The following is an 18164-nucleotide window of genomic DNA, read 5'->3' as shown; positions in this document are numbered from 1 at the left end:
AATAGTCAACCTGATTAAAATGAGGTGAGACATTTCTGGGAGGATGAAACAAGAAAAACCCAGGGAAACCATAAGGGAGAGTCTGGACCCAGATCAGGGAGGGGAAGTGAGACAGAGGGCAAGAGTAGGAGTCAAGTCGTAGAGGAGGAGGGAGGCTGAAGGAGAAACAGAGGGGAACACTGAGGCTGCCTTTGCCTTTTCTGGTAGTTAAAGTGGCTGAAAGAACAAGCAGGAATTCTTGGTGCTGTGGAGACGCTGAGATATAAACCAGACTGTAGAAGCTGATGTATGAAGAGAGGGGAGACGCTGCTGTTCATGGACTAAACTTCAGCTGCTGTTACGGTATTATAAACTAACAGATGCAATGATGCTCTTTAAGTTTCTCTCTGAGTCATAAGGCTGTTAGGGGGTCTGCCTTTAGTTTGATCTGGTGCGATTAGGTTATTTTTGACAGTGTTTCTATTCATTTTTTGTAAGTCATATGTTGTGACTTAATATCAAAACAAAGCTGTGAAATTAACATGATAACATTAGATTCATCTCATGGTTGTATGACAAAACTTTGAATAATGTGCAATCAGTTTAGGGGCATCAACCAGAAGCATTGTTCTCCTTTTTAAACACAAGAATGTCTAAATCAATTCATGAGTGATTGAATATTTCAAAAATTATCTGATTTAAATTTATGTTTTTCTGTAAGCAAAAGTAAGGAGAATCTTTTGGCATCATGGACGATGACTTCGACCGCCGTATGGAGCAGAGGAGGCAGAGGAGGGAGCAGATGCGCCTTGAAACAGACAGGTGAGTAAACCTTTAAGTATATATCAGCATCTATCTGAAGAACATGTGTGGCTGTGAAAGTTTCAACACTGGTTCAGTTTAGTAAAATAAAAGTGAGTTCATAGTGTTAAACACACAAATGCTTTAAATGTATGAATCACAGCAATCTAAATTTAAGCTCTTTTACTTTAATACTGTGCATTAGGGTTTAATTCAGCTAACTAAAGCACAAACTTTATCACACCGCAATGAACTATTTAAAGATGTTTCTTCTTCTCTGCTCCTCTAACAGTCTACCAGTCAGTAAAACTCCTGGGGACAGATGCTCAGTGATTTGGGCTTACTGTTTGTATTTGTAAATGCGTTCATCCTGTGCAGATCAGAGCAGACAGGAGTTGGATGGTGTTCAGGCGAAGACAGTTTAACGATCTCTGCCGCCTTTTTTCACTCATCAGGGAGTCAGTCAACTGTGCTGCTGTTTGGTTTTGTCTCCCACTCTCTGCAGCCTCCCTCCTTTTCTCTCGGGGCTTAGATAAATAAAAAATACCAGGAGTTAGTGCTGACATCTGCTCTACAAGTTAAAAACCTGAGAGTTAAGCCACAGTAGGACTTTTAGACTATATCTTTCAGCACAATTATGGCAAAAAGGAAACAATCTGAACACATTTCACTGCAAGGAAATGTAAAAAATTAGCATAGACAGTTTTAACTCACTGTTGATGCATGAAGCGTATGACCTGCAGGTGTGACACTATAAAATAATAAGAATCAAATAAACAGTTTCAAATACTTGGAGACATCATGTGATATATTAACACCTGATAAATCCTGGCACATACTGAGAGATTTCTAAACTCTTTACTGATTTTGAAAACTTAAGAGCCTGAATATGATAACATGACAAATAATAATAGATTTAAATCTTGGCCAAAACAGCAGATCAAACATTAACAGAACATCCTGCTTTTGTTTGGAATGTAAAATCAATTAAAAGTTGTCAACACAAACTAAGGAAAACCCAAAGACGATTAGGGTTAGGTAGTTGAACCTATAAAAGGTAAGGGTAAGGGGGAGGGAGGTAAAATGAATACACCAAAAACTAAGGAAAAAATCCATCAAGGGTTAGTATGTCGCTTCTTGCCCCAATGTTGACCCACCATGGAGGTCTGAAAGGTGTCAGTCATTGAGAGAGGTAAAAAGTATTCCAAGGATTCTTCAAATATCCCCAAATATTTCAGTGAAAAACAATCATAAAGCCTAATCATTTCAATAAAAGATCCCCCCCAAAAAACAAATATACACATGAAAATGCAAATTCCCCCAGAAAAAGACAAAAACAAAAAGCAACATAAATTTCCCAGACACATCTTAACAAATTCCCTGAAATTTCCATAAAATATACTGAACATTACAAAGGGCTCCACTCTACATGAAAATGCCTGAAAATTTCCAAACAAATTCCCAAAATTCTGAACAAGATTCCCCAAAAACATCAAATACAACTTAACAAGACACACACTCACAAAACCTTTGAGCATTTCAAGCTAATTACTTTCTGGACAATTATATCAAACATTATAATCGCAGGGGGGCGTATAGCAGCTAGGTCATGCCCCATGCACGTGTGTGCCTGGGTTTAAATCCAGCATTTAGCTCCTTTTCCACGCCTCACCCCCACCTCTTATCCCTATTTCTGACTCTATCCTCTGTCCTCCTCCCTGAATAAAGCCATAAAATACCCCAAAACATCATTAAATAAATTCTAATTGCAGAATTGAATACAATCTTGTAGGAAAACAAAAATGTAATGTCATCATGTACATGCATTTTAGGAGGTTAAGGTAGTCATTGTGGTCCTTGGTGTGTTGTATAGCTACTTTTCCTGTTTCAATTTTGACATCCATCTAAATTTATGCTTCACTTTTACTGTCAGTGTCATGGCTGTGTGTGTTGTGCTTCCTTCAGTCATTCTGCTTACTGATTGGCCATCGGTCCATTCCATATGACAGTCCACAATGCGTGTGCTGGTCCATCCTTAGAGTTCCCCCTACATAACAGGAAATAATGGAAAATAATTAACATGTTTTATATCTATGACATCGAATAGGGCAACCCTGATTGTCTTCTAGATCAAATCAAGAGGGTAAAATCACTCTAAATATACCTTACACCATGTAAAAATCTGGCAAGGTAATCTTTAGCACTATCAGACAATCTCTCACTATCATGAAAGTCTGAGGATATTTATTTCTGAGGCTCAATCAAAGAAAAAACACTGGATTTTATATTTCCAGTTCAGACCAGTAAGAAACAAGGAAAACAAATATAGACCTATTTTTAACTTCCTCACAATTTAAGATGGGAAAAAGGGGGAAAATAACATGACACATCTGTCATAATTATAACCAAATTGCCAAAGTATCAAGACTGTAAAACAAGTCCAATCTTATTGCATTATTTACTCTCAGTTCAAAATACACTGGCTGTGATATCTGATGTCCAAACAGAATTGTAGTGGAAAAAACAGGCATTCCTGGCCATTTTTCTCACAGTCCTGCAGGCATCCCTGCCAGCAGTGCCAGCACAGCCTGCCTCCCCTGCCTCTCAGCTTCTCTGCAGCCTGAGGAAACGCTACAGACGCTGGAATGTTTGGTCTGCCATTTTCATTCCAGCCTAACATAGCTTCCTCTGCAATACTTTAGATTCTGATAATAGTAGTTTTCCCCTCATTGGACTGAATTCTCCTGTTATCTGGGATGCTGTCACCATATTTCACTCCAAGTGTGTTATGGTTCTCTTGTTGGAAACTAACTGTAATATTTTTGACATCACAGCTTGACTCTGGCTTTGGTTGGATTGTAAATGAGTGAATTACTTCCTCAGTGGATCTTGGGTTATTCGTACAGTTAGTGGGAACCTTTGATCAAGTATTTGTTCAGCTTTGTATTTTTGTTTAAAGACAATACAATTCCTGTATTTCTCTGTGTGTGAAATTTTAGTGCGGGTTTGGCCAATGATGATGATGAAGAGGAAGCTCGAGAGAAAAGGCGCCGTGCAAGGGAGGAGAGGAAAAAGATGAGAGAGATGGAGGAGTCCGGAGCTTCTGATGTAATCGACACCAACAGGTAGAGAGTAAACAACATTTCTAGGTAAAAAGGATGTAGATAATAGATAAAACAAAAACAACAAAGTTTGGTGGAAAAAAGTAGGACAATAAGATGTGAAGAGATCTGGAAATCCACTTGACATAAAAAGATCCAAACAGTTTTGTACTACTGAGGTTTTTATTCACTACGGAAGGAAAAATAGTCAGATTTTAAAATAGAACATCCAAATGTTGTTCTGATGTGAGTTAAATTATTGACCATGATGTAAAAGCTTACAAATAGACTATATGGACAAAAGTATTTGGGCACCTGACCATTACACCAACAGGGACTGTAGTGACACTGTATTCAAATACATGCACTTTAATATGCAGCCATAACAGCGTCCACTTGTCCTGGGCAGCTTCCTCAAGATTTTGGAGTGCTTTTGTGGGAATTTGTGTTCATTCATTCTGGAAAGGATTTATGAGGTCAGGCGCTGATGTTGGACGAGAAGGCCTGACTTGCAACCTTCGTTCCACTTCATATCAAAGGTGCCCATTGGGGTTGAGGTCAGGGCTCTGTGCAGGCCAGTCAAGTTCTTCTGCACTGAACTCATTAAACCATGTTTGTGCACCGGGGCACAGTCATCTTGGAAAAGAAAAAAGGCCTTCCCCAAACTGTTGCCACAAAGTTGGCAGCATAGCATTGTCCAAAATGTCTTGGTATGCTGAAGCATTAAGATTTCCCTTCACTGGAGATAAACACCCTGAAAAACAGCCCCATACCATTACACCTCCTCCACCAAACGTCACATTGGCACAGTGCAGTCAGACAGGTAACATTCTCATGCTATCTGCCAAACCCAGACTTGTTCATTTGACTGCCATTATAAAATACAGAAAAATATAAAATATAAAAATGCAAAATGACATTAAAAATACAACGGTGTGTTTACAGCTCAAGTAAGCAAAATAATTAATATGATTCTAATCTCAGGCAAAGTTATTGTTATGGAAAAAAATGTATTTGATTTGCTTGCAGTGTGACGGAGTCCTCCATCACAACTAGCACTGGAGGAGCAGACGATGACCAGGCTCTCCTGGATCGGCTAGCCAAGAGGGAGGAGCGCCGGCAGAGGAGAATGAAGGAGGCTATGGAGAGGCAGAAGGAGCTCGACCCCATCATCTGCACCACTAACGGTACGGACAGCACGCAGGGAGAGGAGTGTTCTGACAACAACAGGAGCAGACAGGACCATACAGAGGAAGAGGAGAAGAAGAAGGATGAGGAACCAGTCCAAGAGGAGGTGGCAGAAACACAGACAAACTCCTGGAAGAATGAAGACGAGGACAAAAGAGATGAGAAGGTTAAAATGAAAGTTTTTTAAAAATGTTTGAGACTGTTTTGGGTGAATTTGTTAGTCATAGATGATGTTTCTGTTTCTCTTGGCAGGAATCTGTTGATGAATCAAGAACAACAAGCACAAGAGATGAGGTACTGACTTGGATTTTAGATTTCTGTTAACTCTTAAAAACTTGATTAAACTTGAAGCAAATCTTATTCCTCTTATAGGAGGAGACAGAGGAAAAGACTGTCACTGTGGAAGGAGAGGTTGAGCAGAATGTTGACCAGGAGGAAGAAGAAAGAAAAAGGACAGAAGAAGAGGAAAGGCAGCAAAAAGAGATGGCAGAAAAGCTAAGGATAGAAGAAGAGGAAAAGCAGAAGAAAGAAATGGAAGAAAAGCTCAAGCAAGAGGAGGAAGAAAGACAGCGAGAAGAGGAAGAGGAAAGAAAGAGGAAAGAAGAGCAGGAAAAACAACAAAAGGAAATGGAGGAGAGGTTAAGGAAAGAGGAGGAGGAAAAACAGAAAAGAGAAGAGGAGGAAAGACAGAAGAAGGAGATGGAGGAGAGAAAAAAGAAAGAGGAGGAAGAGAAACTGAAAAAGGAGATCGAGGAGAAGAAGAAGAAGGAAGAGGAAGAGAATCGACGGAAAGAAATGGAAGAGAAGAAGAGAAAGGAGGGGGAAGAAAGGCAGAGGAAGAAAGATCTGGAGGAGAAGAAGAAAAAAGAGGACGAGGAGAGGCGGAAGAAGGAGCTTGAGGCCAAGAAGAAAGAAGAGGAGGAAAAGCAGAAGAAGGAGGCTGAGGAGAAGAAGAAAAAAGAAGAGGAGAAACGCAAAAAAAGAGAGATAGAGGAGAAGAAGAAGAAAGAAGAGGTACCAATTAGATTTACAAACTAACACTTTTTATATGGAAAATGCAAAATTACATTCAGCCATCATTTTGAAACATAATAAAATATTGCATTCACTTTTTTAAGGAGGAGAAATCAAAGAAATTTGGTTTTAAGGAAAAGGTAAACCAAAATATTTTACCATCCCATATAAATATCCTCATCATACAGAAAATAAGTTTATGTTGTGAAAATGTTTGATGTCTTACTTTCTCCCTTTTTTCACAAGAATGAACCCACCAAGCTGAACGGATCTCCATTTGAGAATAAACTGAAGAAAACAGAGAAGACATCAAGGTAGGCCAGACTACTCACTGACTTGACAAGATGTCAATTACATTTCAGTCAGCACAGCTTTTAAGAAGATGAGCTGGCACAAGTTAACCTGATACACCCGACAGACTTTCCCATACATCCATTGTTTAGAATATAAATTATTAACATTAATCTGGAAAAAAGCTGCTATACAAAGCATTTGGGAATGGCAGGACTTTTCAAACAAATCTCAGAAGGTGACTGAATGTCTGTCACATTCATTATGGGCCTATAAGAGCAAGAAGACAAAATGAGACAGTACACATGTGCAGCTCTGGTATTCATTTGAGCGGGGTATACAGGTGCTGTCACGGGTTTTCAAAGGCAGACTTTTTCATTGGATAAGACTGTAGAGGCTGGTCCATAGAGTGCAAAACCATCTTCAGTGAAGCTCTATGCTCTTGACTTACACCTTTGCTTCCATCTGTCTTTCTTCTCTGCTGCCAAATTCTTCAGTGGTTAAATCAGATTCCCTCTTGTGTCTTTCTGCCTATTCAAGAACACATGGCACTTAAAACAAATCAATACTTTCTTCTACTACTTTAAACTACTGATGCTAAAGTATAGCACTATAGAACTGGTACGAATGTCTTTGCTATGTGGGTTATGCCATTTTTAATACACACTGTGCATTGGGTTGGGGGTAGAGTTGCGTGGGGGAGGTGTGCCTGTTCACTTAAAGTTAGTTTGGGATAGCATTTCCAATATAATACCTGCCATCATAAAGCTTCAAAACCACACTTTAGAGACCATGTTTTCCATACAAAGAAGCTAATTTATGTGCAGATGTGGAAGGGGTCAGAAGAAAAACAAACTCTGACAAATTATGAGGGGACCACATATACAAAAAGTATATTTCACTGTGATGTTAGGTAGCCCTAGAATTCTAACTGTAAATCACTATTTTTAACAAATCTGGAGCATCTGAATGAGGCAGTAAGAAAACTCCGCTCAGCTCAGGTCCCACCTGACCTTTAAAGATCATTGTGTGCTTTTCTGACGAGTCTTCATAAAATGTTCATTATTTACGCCCGTTAGTTTTCATGTGTAATTCTTTTCTGATCAATAATTAACCACGACTTTTTGTGAGCAGGGACAACGTCACCTCCAAGGCGGATGACAAAGAGCGACAGGAGGCCGAACGTAAGCTGCAGGAGCTGAAACGCAGGCGAAATGATGCAGAGAGCGAGGAGATCGAGAAGATGAAGCAAAAGCAGCAGGATGCAGAGGCCGAGCTGGAGGGGCTGAAGAAGAAGAGGGAAGAGAGGAGGAAGATCATGGAGGAGGAAGAAAGACAGAAGAAACAGGAGCTAGAAGAGAAGAAAGCCAAAGAACAGGTGAGAATATAGTGCCAAGTGGCAGAGTAGTAGTAGTAGGAAGGACTAATCTGGTTTACATGCCTTTTATTTTTGACCAGAGAGGAATACACACGAAGGAATTTCATTTAACCACTGAGTTTTGCTGTTCAAAACAGGAGGAGAGGAAGAGGATGAAGGAGGAGATTGAGAAAAGGAGGGCAGAGGCTGCAGAGAAGAAGAAGCAGATGGAAGAGGAAGTTTCCACTAAACCCTCCTTTGCTATCAGTCCCAAAGGATCCTCAAAGGTATGTTTTCACTAAGTGTTTAGAAATGCAAGAGTCGTTTTACGGCATGAAGAGAAAAGGTTGTTTTTTTTTTTGTTACTTCAGGGCCTTTAGCCATTATTTGGAAACAACAATGGATAAAGTAGGAAACTGAAAGGAGAAAGTGGGGATTCAGGAAATGGACCACATGTCATGGCTAAACTGCTTGGAGGACCAAAACCTCGATTCACTTAAAGTTGTTGCTTATCCAAGTATCAATCTGGATATTCTCACTTTCCAAAAAAAAAAACAAAACAAAAAAAAAAAAAAACACACACTCTTTGTTAACTGGGCTGAACAACCATTACCATAACATTTATCTGTACTTTTTTATCAACAGTTGTAAGCCATTAAAAGCCTTATTTAACCCTTTCTTCTGAATGTAAACTAGGATTTGAAGCTTGACATATTACTTGTTTTAAAGTTCAGTTTTAGTATGTTTTTAATTCCTCTGTTGATATCAATATTTTTAGTCTCAGTTGACAAAAAATGGAAAAATAGATAGCTGGTGCCTGTGCTGTAGTCTAATATGGCTGTTGTGAAAGAGAGCTGTGTCGGGAAACTTTGTTGCTGGGGTATTTTTTGGAGGAATGCTGAAACTGTGTGACTGATAGTGGTCATTCTGTGTTTGAACATGGTTTGATATATATCATGGGGACTTACTTAATCATATTATGTTGACTTTGCCTTTTTAGGGCAGACAAAATTCAACTTGGTTTAAAGCACTGGTATTGATGCATTTAAATTAAAATAAGGGTGATAGTGGAAGAGTCGTCATTACTAAACACTCTACAATCACAGAGTGACAAAGATGACCACCCAACAGTCACACAGTTACAAAGATGACCACCCAACAGTCACAGAGTTACAAAGATGACCACCCAACAGTCACACAGTTACAAAGATGACCACCCAACAGTCACACAGTTACAAAGATGACCACCCAACAGTCACACAGTTACAAAGATGACCACCCAACAGTCACACAGTTACAAAGATGACCACCCAACAGTCACAGAGTTACAAAGATGACCACCCAACAGTCACACAGTTACAAAGATGACCACCCAACAGTCACACAGTTACAAAGATGACCACCCAACAGTCAGACAGTTACAAAGATGACCACCCAACAGTCACACAGTTACAAAGATGACCACCCAACAGTCACAGAGTTACAAAGATGACCACCCAACAGTCACACAGTTACAAAGATGACCACCCAACAGTCACAGAGTTACAAAGATGACCACCCAACAGTCACACAGTTACAAAGATGACCACCCAACAGTCACAGAGTTACAAAGATGACCACCCAACAGTCACAGAGTTACAAAGATGACCACCCAACAGTCACACAGTTACAAAGATGACCACCCAACAGTCACAGAGTTACAAAGATGACCACCCAACAGTCACACAGTTACAAAGATGACCACTCCACAGTCACAGAGTTACAAAGATGACTACTCAACAGTCACAGAGTTACAAAGATGACCACTCCACAGTCACAGAGTTACAAAGATGACCACTCCACAGTCACAGAGTTACAAAGATGACCACCCAACAGTCACACAGTTACAAAGATGACCACCCAACAGTTAGAGTTACAAAGATGACCACCCAACAGTCACAGAGTTACAAAGATGACCACTCCACAGTCACAGAGTTACAAAGATTACCACCCAACAGTCACAGAGTTACAAAGATGACCACTCCACCTAACAAGAGCTTGTACATATCTAAATCTTATATTTTAAACAGTTTTATATTTATCTAATATTCAATGTTTAATTTCTGTCAAATTCCTTATTGCGTAAGCATATATGACCAATAAAGCTGATTTAGATTTTCTGATCAGGATCCCCAGATAATGACAAGTCAACGCAGTGTCCTCTTAAGTCACCCAAACAGAATGATCTGTGAGCTTTTTGCATTTTTGTGTATTTGTGTGTAATCTGGCTGCCAGACAGCCAAACTCTCCAGTTTGGTCCCTGAGGAATCAGCTAAGACAGGCTTCAAGTAGAGTGAAACCTTTCCAGACACAGACTGTTCCATCTACCACTGAGGTCATCTTGGAGACAAGTGGGATGCCAGGATAGTTTGACCATGTTGGAACTTATTTGTGCATGGCAATCGGAGACTGTTTATGAAATGATTATAAATTTGTATAAAGATAAATCATGATGTTTTTTTTTTTACAGATCGGGGAAAAGGCAGAATTTTTGAACAAGTCAGCCAACAAGAGGTGAGCCATACAAGGTATTACAGAGTTTAATAAAAACATTTCTAAACTGATATGCCAAACTAATGTCCAATGTTTTATTAAACCACATAGCAGCACACCCAGAGCGTCTCACACTCCAATAGTGTCCAAGATAGGAAACAGACTGGACCAGTACACTTCTGCCATCCAGGTGAGACTTTGCAACAATGTTTAGTAGACTCTGTGAGTCGCAAGAACCAGATCAATATGACAATAAAAGTTCACCATAACATGTAACTCCTACATTTAATAAAATTCCTCTTCAGTGAAAGTGCAGACAAATTTAATAGCAAAACTGTTTAAGAACCAAAGGCAGAATTACTTCATGACTGTCATACTTTCAAAGTACTTTTATTGGAGTGTTTTCCATTTATGTCTCCTTAACTTTATAGTTTAGAAGAATAAGTTATAGTTATTTTCAACACCTAATTTTAAGGTGTAAGTGTAAGTGCTGAATGTAGCAAATTGCAATGCATCTTAACCTTTCAAATGAAGAAAACCCCCTGACATCTAGTCAAAAAATGGCCCAAAAACACTTAAAACTTGACTAAAACATTTTGATGACTTCCATCACTGATCCTTTATCAACAATCACTGTTTATGTCCATATAAAGTTAAATCAATCTTTTATATCCACAGGGAAACAAAGAAGCCAAATCCCCAAAGTGTCCGATGGCAGATATTCCCACAGGAGGAGCGCGGAGTATCAAGAACATGTGGGAGAAAGGAAACGTCAGCAGTTCCTCTGAAAGTCCAGCCCCTGCCAACAAGGTGAGACACAAGGAGAAAAAGGCCAGCATAAAAAGATTCTCTGATACGGCATAGAGGATCTGAGATGAGTCTTTTCATAGGACTTGGCTGGTTTAAAAGGAGGCGTGACTGGACGTGTCAACAGTTGGATGGCAAAGCCTGCAGATCCAGAGAAAACAGCGACACCTTCACCTACACCTGCAGCGGCACCGGCACCAGCAGCAGCATCACCAGCAAAGCCAGCAGTAAGACCTGATAAATCCTCGTCTTCATCACCACACAGACACTATTGTAAATGAGACACCAGCATTACATGAACGGAATAATCCTTTGATATTCTGTACATGCTAATGTGACCATTAGCACATCCACATCCAAGTCCTATGCTGGCTGCAGAGCTCTGCATGTTGACCTAGTCACTGTCAGTACTGTAGTGACACCATATGGACAGCTGGCTTAACAGCACCTGTTTGTCTGCTTGTATTTTGAGAAAGATCTTTAATGTACTGAAGGGTAGATGTGCAGAAAATCATTGGCTAAAAGAATATTTTTTGCCAATATTTTGCCCACTCATAAAGAGCAACACTTCAACTTCAAGTTGTTGAATGCCAACATGCCTTCCTGCACAGCTGCCTCGACACCCCTCTGTACACTCATCAATCATTTTGTAGGTATTTTGAGTGTCTTACAGTGCACTTCAAGCATGACATTTAAAGAGGTTTTTTGTACACACCTCAGTCAAATAATAAATAATTAAGTATCTCTCAAACTGTATTTTAAGTCTTATTGAGGCGTAATGGGAAGGTTGTATCTTCTCACTATTTTTACACATTGAAACACTTAATATCAAAGCATGATTTCCCCATCATACAACACTGACAGAAACAACCAAATGCAAGGAATCATTAATTCCTTTTTTAAATATGACTCATTGTCGGAGAGGTCATTTGAAATTTAGAACTTGGAAGACATTGTGTCCTTTCTTCAAGAAGGACACCAGTTGCTGTTGCCGCCAGCTCTTCTGGAGACATTACACTATGCTGCATGACGTGTGACATTGTTCTAACGTGAAATTTACGAGCAAGATATCTTTGGTGTCAAACGTCTTGGCCAGAGGAACAGTTAAACATAAACCTTACTCAAATGACAACACCTCCCCCTGATGGGATAATGCTGTACAGCAGTCTAATGCCTTTGTGGTTCTGTCTCTCTTATATGTTTTCAATGTGGTGTTTCATTGTCCTCTGACTCTTTTTCCCTCTATAATTATACTTTTTTTTCTCAGTCTTCTTCACTTAGACTTTACCTGATGTACTTTGTCTTCCTCTCAAACTGGTAAATGTATCATTTCTAGGTACCATTAAAGAAATCTTGTGGCCCTTTTGATACACTTGTAGCCACTGACTGAGAACCACTCAATTAATCAACATTAAACATACAAACCAGTAACAGTTTTAAGCCTTCTGTTTGTTCCAACTTAAGAAATGATGTAATGATTAACTATATGTCACTTACATGTATACTATATGGAAAAAAGTATTTGGCCACATCTCTTAACTCTTGAATTCAGGTGTTTCAATCAGACCTGTTGCCACAATGTATATAGTCAAAAACCTAGCCATGCAGTCTCCATTTGCCAATATTTGTGATTCAAAATGGGTCATTCTGAAGAGCTCAGTGACTTCAAGTGTGGCACTGTGATGAGTGCCATCTTTGTAATAAAACGGGAATGTCATCCCTGTTGAATATTCCACAGCCAACTGGAAGTGACATTATTAGAAAGTGGAAGCATTTAGGAACAACCCTGCCACAAAGCGGATGACCACATAAAAACACAGAGCGAGGTCAATAACCTCCAAGGTGCATGGTGTGTAAAAGTCACCAATGCTCTGCTTAGCCCATAGCTGAAGAATGACAAACTTCAACTGGCATTAATATAAGCAACTGTGTGGTGGGAGCTTACAGCTGCATGCAAGCCTCACATCACCAAGTCTAATGTCAATCACTGGATGGAGTGGTGTAAAGCACACCAACACTGGACTTTGGAGCAGTGGAAACCTTTTCTGTGGGGAGACAAATCATGCTCTTCTGTTTGCCAGTCAGATGGGTGAGGCTGAATTGGATGCTGAGAGAACATGACTTGGCTGACTGCATAGTGCCAACTGTGAGGTTTGGTGGAGGAGGGATTATGTTATGGTGATGTTTTTCAGGGTTTGGGCTAGGCCCCTGATCTCCAGTGAAGGGCAATCTTAATGCTTCAGCATAACAAGACATCTTTTTTTTTTTTTTAAGATTTAATTTTGGCCTTTTTCTGATAGGACAGTGGATAGGGTTGGAAGCAGGGGAGAGATGCAGGAAATAGTGCCACAGGCTGGATTCAAACCCAGGTCGCCTGTGTATATGGCATGTGCCTTAACCACTCGACTACCAGCGCGCCAGCATCACAAGACATTTTGGACAGTGCTATACTTCCAACTTTGTAGCAACAGTTTAGAGGAAGACCCTTTACTATCCCAACATGACTGTGTCCCAGTGCAAAAAGCAAGGAAGTGATGGTTTGATGAGTTTAGTATGGAAGAACTTGACTTGACCACACATATTTCAACATAAATGTCCTTGTTTTTTGTTAGTATTGCTCATGAAGAATATTTAATGTGGAATGTTGAAAAACAGAAGTTTCTGCTATGTTTCCATTACTATGTCTTACACCCTACTCCTTTGGCATCAGCAGTGATCTTGGCGTGTTTTTAACTAGCTGAAAACTCCTCACATAGGGTTTAAGCACATGGTGCTAATAGCAGCAGCTCCTGCAATGGTGGCTTTTTACCGGGTAAATTTCAAGAACCAGTGTGCTTAAACACAAATTTATAATCTTTGAAATTAACTTATATATTTATATTAGTTGTGCTATTTCATACTAAATTAGTATTTTCTGTAGCATAATATTTCTAAGATGAGCTGTAAGCACTCAATTAAAGACCAGAATCCTACCTCAGTCATTGTATTTTATTAGTAAGCACTAATCATGGTTCTGCTTATTTGTCACAGGATAAACCAGGTGACATCGGTAACAAGCGTGGCATGTGGGAAACTAAGAAAGGCTCTACACCTGGCAAGGTAACACAAACACACAAAAACTGACTTCTTTGTAGGGAAGATGTTCATGTTTCAAATGCTTTATCATGACAATTTCCTGTTTGTTTCATTCAGTTTACCAGATAAACCTGTGCAAGAGGTAATTTGTGGCAAAAATAATTCAATGCATGTCCACTGGCATGGAGTGACTGATTTGCAGTGTCAATATTTGCTCATGCTATTATATGAGTGTGTTTTGTGTTGCCAAATCACAAATTTCCACTCATGTTGGACACTCTATCTTTACAACCGCCTACAACCATTATTTAGGGGTTTCTTGTGATTAAGATACTTTTTGAAGTATGTGGGCTTAGGTTAATCCTGTCATTTCAATCCAACCCAATTCAGTTCTTCATACTTAAAGTCATAACTATGAAGCATGTTTTATTTAAATTTCAACTCTTCATTATTATTTTTTGACAATTCAATTTGACTTTACTATTTGGGTTGTTCATTGTCTCAGTTTGGTCTCAAAAGGTAAACATGCTGTGTTATTTCAATTGGAAAATGTTTCAAACTAATCCTTAATGAAATGTTTTAGTAAAGACAGTCATAGAGTTATTTTCAGAGACTGTATAATTTCATTTTTGATGAAAAGAGGCACAAAGGGAGGAGTCTTTTATGTTGTTCTCATTGCTTTTAGAATAGTAATTGCAACAGTGTTACTTCTTTACTCATTCTAGCCTTTTTTTCCCTTTTCCTTTCTTCTTTTTGTTTACAGCTGGTAGCTGGTCTCAAGAGCAAGTTTACCACAAATGGTAGGTTTCTTAATTGACTGTAAATAGTGGTTGAATGTTCTCCAGAACCTTGCTTTAGTAGTTTCAGTATTGGATGTTTTAAAAGAATAGTTTGATATCCAGGAGCTGATGAACATTCTTTATAGTAAAAATGCTAAATAGGAGTGACTGCCAACTCTGAGGCTGAACAGCATTTCTTTTATCCGGGGCTTTTCGCTCCTGTTAATAGACCCAGAGACAGTCAGTGGTTTTTGGGCTCTTGAGACATCCAAGGCATGACCAGGGGCTCATGGCAGCCCTAGCCCAAAAGTTCTACACAGTTCTATACACTGGCCTTTGGAGTTATGGATACTCAACTGCAGTTTTTTGCCTAAGTTTAAACACCAGAGTTCACCACTTGTGTTAACATAATGTTTAGTTGTGTCATTATGATGACGTTGAGAAAAAATAGAAAATTGCCTGGCTACGCAATCATTCCAAACCATAACTCAGTGTGTGTTGTTAAGCCAGGCTAAGGGGCCAGCGTGACTCCATTTCTGCATTGTACTGACAGGCATGATAGTGAATTTAATCATCTGACGTATACAATATTCTCAAATAATTTACATCTAGTGAAATATCTTTTAGTGTCATTTTTAAATCTTTCTTAATCAAGGAGGCTAATACTTCCTCCTAAATGAGCACATATTACAAACTAAACTATCTTAATCACCCCTGAGGGAAATGGGAGTTTACAGTGAAGTGTATTTGCCCTTCAAAACATTTTGTGGACAAGGGGGTGGCAGGCCATGACTGATTTACTGCTCCCCATGGACTCATAACCACCACAAGCCACCAGCCTTCCTTTGTGCCAGACTAGCTGTTCACTGTAAATCAAATCTGCTGCTGGAGATTTTTTGGCACGGCTCAGCTTTGTAGGCACCGTGGTCTATATTTAAAATAAAAACCTTCACCCTGACCTTGTTTCCCAGTATAAAGAACCTTCCAGACTCCTGGGATGGCTGTCGTGTCTTTGTGGTTCACTGTTCACCCACTGCCACCTGGGCTATCCAATTCAATGCAGGGTGTCGGCTAGCTGTTAAGCATACCAGGGTGCAGCTGCTTGATTTTCACATTATAACTGACTGCTGGGGAGGATTACTAACAGTTTAAGAAACAAATCTGTGCTGATCATCAGGCTTATTCACTCAGTGCTGATGATAAAGAGCTGAAATCCAACCCTGTCATGTCAAAACATATTAAACATTAGCTGATGTTAGTATAGGAAAACAGTCTTTTCTCTCCTTGTTCAGTCATCACATTTCTCCTTACATCGAGGCCCTGAGCCTTCAGACGAAGCTAAACAATCGGAATGGAAAAGTGTTTGTCGGGTGTCGGGTCTGAACCTAAATAGCAATGCTTGTTTGTAACCTCCCCACTTCTTCATCAGAAATAGACGGCAGAGGAATGAAGTAAAGGGCATATGACAAAGTAACAGCTTTCAATCATACAGACGAGCGTCCTGGATATGACTGATGGATATGCTGTATGCTAGCAACAGTCGAACATTCCTCGGTAAACAAACCAACATCACACACTATATACAGTACAGTGAAAAAGTATTTGCCCCCATTCTTGAAGATGAGTTTATTTTTACCAGCCTAAATGAAGTAGACTAAAAGATCCCACAAACCAACACATCGTTTGGCCATCTAGAGAAATTCAAGAACAGATGAGAAACCAAATCAATAACATCCATCAGTCTGGAAAGGGTTTCAAAGCCATTTCTAAGGCTTTGGGACTCCAGAAAACCACAGTGAGAGCCATTATCCACAAATGGAGAAAACTTGGAACAGTGGTGAACCTACCCAGGAGTGGCCGGTCTACCAAAACAACTACAAGAGCACAGGAGAACCCAGATCAGCATCTGAAGTCTCACGTGACTCAGTTAAGGTCAGTGTTAATGAGTCAACAATAAGAAAAAGACCGGGCCAAATTGGCATCCATGGGAGAGTACCAAGGCCAAAACCACTGCCAACCAAAATGAACGCAAAAGCTCGCCTGACATTTACCAGAAAACATCTTGATGATCCCCAGTAATTTTGAGGAAATATTCTTTTTGGAAGGTTCACTTTCTGTTACATTTGGCTTAAAATTGACTCAGTATTTCAAAAAAAAGAAGATCACAGTCAAAAATGGCGGTGGTAGTGTGATGGTCTGGGGCTGCCTTGCTGCTTCAGGACCTAGATGACTTGTCATAACTGATGAAACCATGAATTTGGCTCTCTACCAGAAAATCCTGGAGGAGAATTTTATGCAACCAGTTTATGATCTCAAGCAAACTTGGATTATGCAGCAGGAAAATGAGATGAAAACACCAGCACCTCTGAATGACAAAAAAAATGAAGGTTTTGGTGTGGTCCAGTCAAAGCCTGGACTTAGATCTGATTGAGATGCTGTGGCATGACCTTAAATAGGCTGTTCATACTGGGAAAAAAATAAAAACTCAGTGTGGTTGAATTAAAACAATCCTACAAAGAAGAATGGGCCAAAATTCCTCCACAGTGATGACAGACTCCACTGGTGGTACAACCAGTTAGTAGGTTTAAGGGGAAATTACTCTTCACACAGGGTCAGATATGTTTGGGTTCCTTTTTTCCTTAAAGAATGAAATCATTTCACAATTGCATTTTGTATTTAACTGGGCTGTCTGTATCTAATATCAAAATTTGTTTGATGATCTGAAACACTTAAGTGTGACAAACATGAAAAAAAAATACGCAAGTAGGAAAATATTTTTTCACAACACTATATAGAAAAGTCCATCTGTGATTAACAAATTACAACCAGCTGATGATAAGTTAGGACTTTAGTAATAGATGCATTATCTAATGTCTGTCTCTTCTTTTAGCTGGCATGAGACCCTAGCTACTGACATCGCCTTTAAAATGAAGCCTTACCTGACCAAACACAAAGTTCTGCTACTGTGTGCATCAACTCTTCCTCAACCTTTGCACCTCTATATCTGATGATGTCCATACCAGAGGGAAGAAAAGATATGGGACCAGGATCAGCAACACCAAAGAATGCCTGCATCAGATGTTTTTACTTCAACAGTGATGCAAATTCCTTTTATACCCTGTAATGATCTTCAGGACAGAGTGTCAAATGTTAAATGATTTAAACAAAAAATGATTTTGTAGTAAATATCTTTTTCAACAAGGTTAGTCGTTACAAATTTCAAGTGGCTGTCTGGATGCA

The 18164-nt window shown here is 39.5% G+C and overlaps 1 protein-coding gene across 1 annotated transcript; it reads left to right on the top strand.

The window, feature by feature from the left end:
- cald1b (caldesmon 1b) lies at window positions 1-18130 on the top strand. Its single transcript, XM_041794570.1, has 19 exons — window positions 1-342; window positions 701-801; window positions 3780-3905; window positions 4911-5235; window positions 5322-5363; window positions 5442-5624; window positions 5820-6083; window positions 6188-6223; window positions 6330-6397; window positions 7509-7752; window positions 7890-8018; window positions 10241-10284; window positions 10375-10453; window positions 10942-11073; window positions 11154-11297; window positions 14101-14169; window positions 14909-14945; window positions 16354-16478; window positions 17815-18130. The coding sequence occupies exons 2-18, from the start codon at window positions 728-730 to the stop codon at window positions 16377-16379; spliced, it is 2022 nt and encodes a 673-aa protein (XP_041650504.1). The 5' UTR covers window positions 1-342; window positions 701-727; the 3' UTR covers window positions 16380-16478; window positions 17815-18130.
- Window positions 18131-18164: the final 34 nt, after the last annotated feature.

This window comes from Cheilinus undulatus, linkage group 9, assembly GCF_018320785.1.
Source record: "Cheilinus undulatus linkage group 9, ASM1832078v1, whole genome shotgun sequence".
NCBI lineage: Eukaryota > Metazoa > Chordata > Actinopteri > Labriformes > Labridae > Cheilinus > Cheilinus undulatus.
The sequence above is the reverse complement of the archived record's forward strand: the minus strand, read 5'-3'. Positions and strand labels throughout refer to the sequence as shown.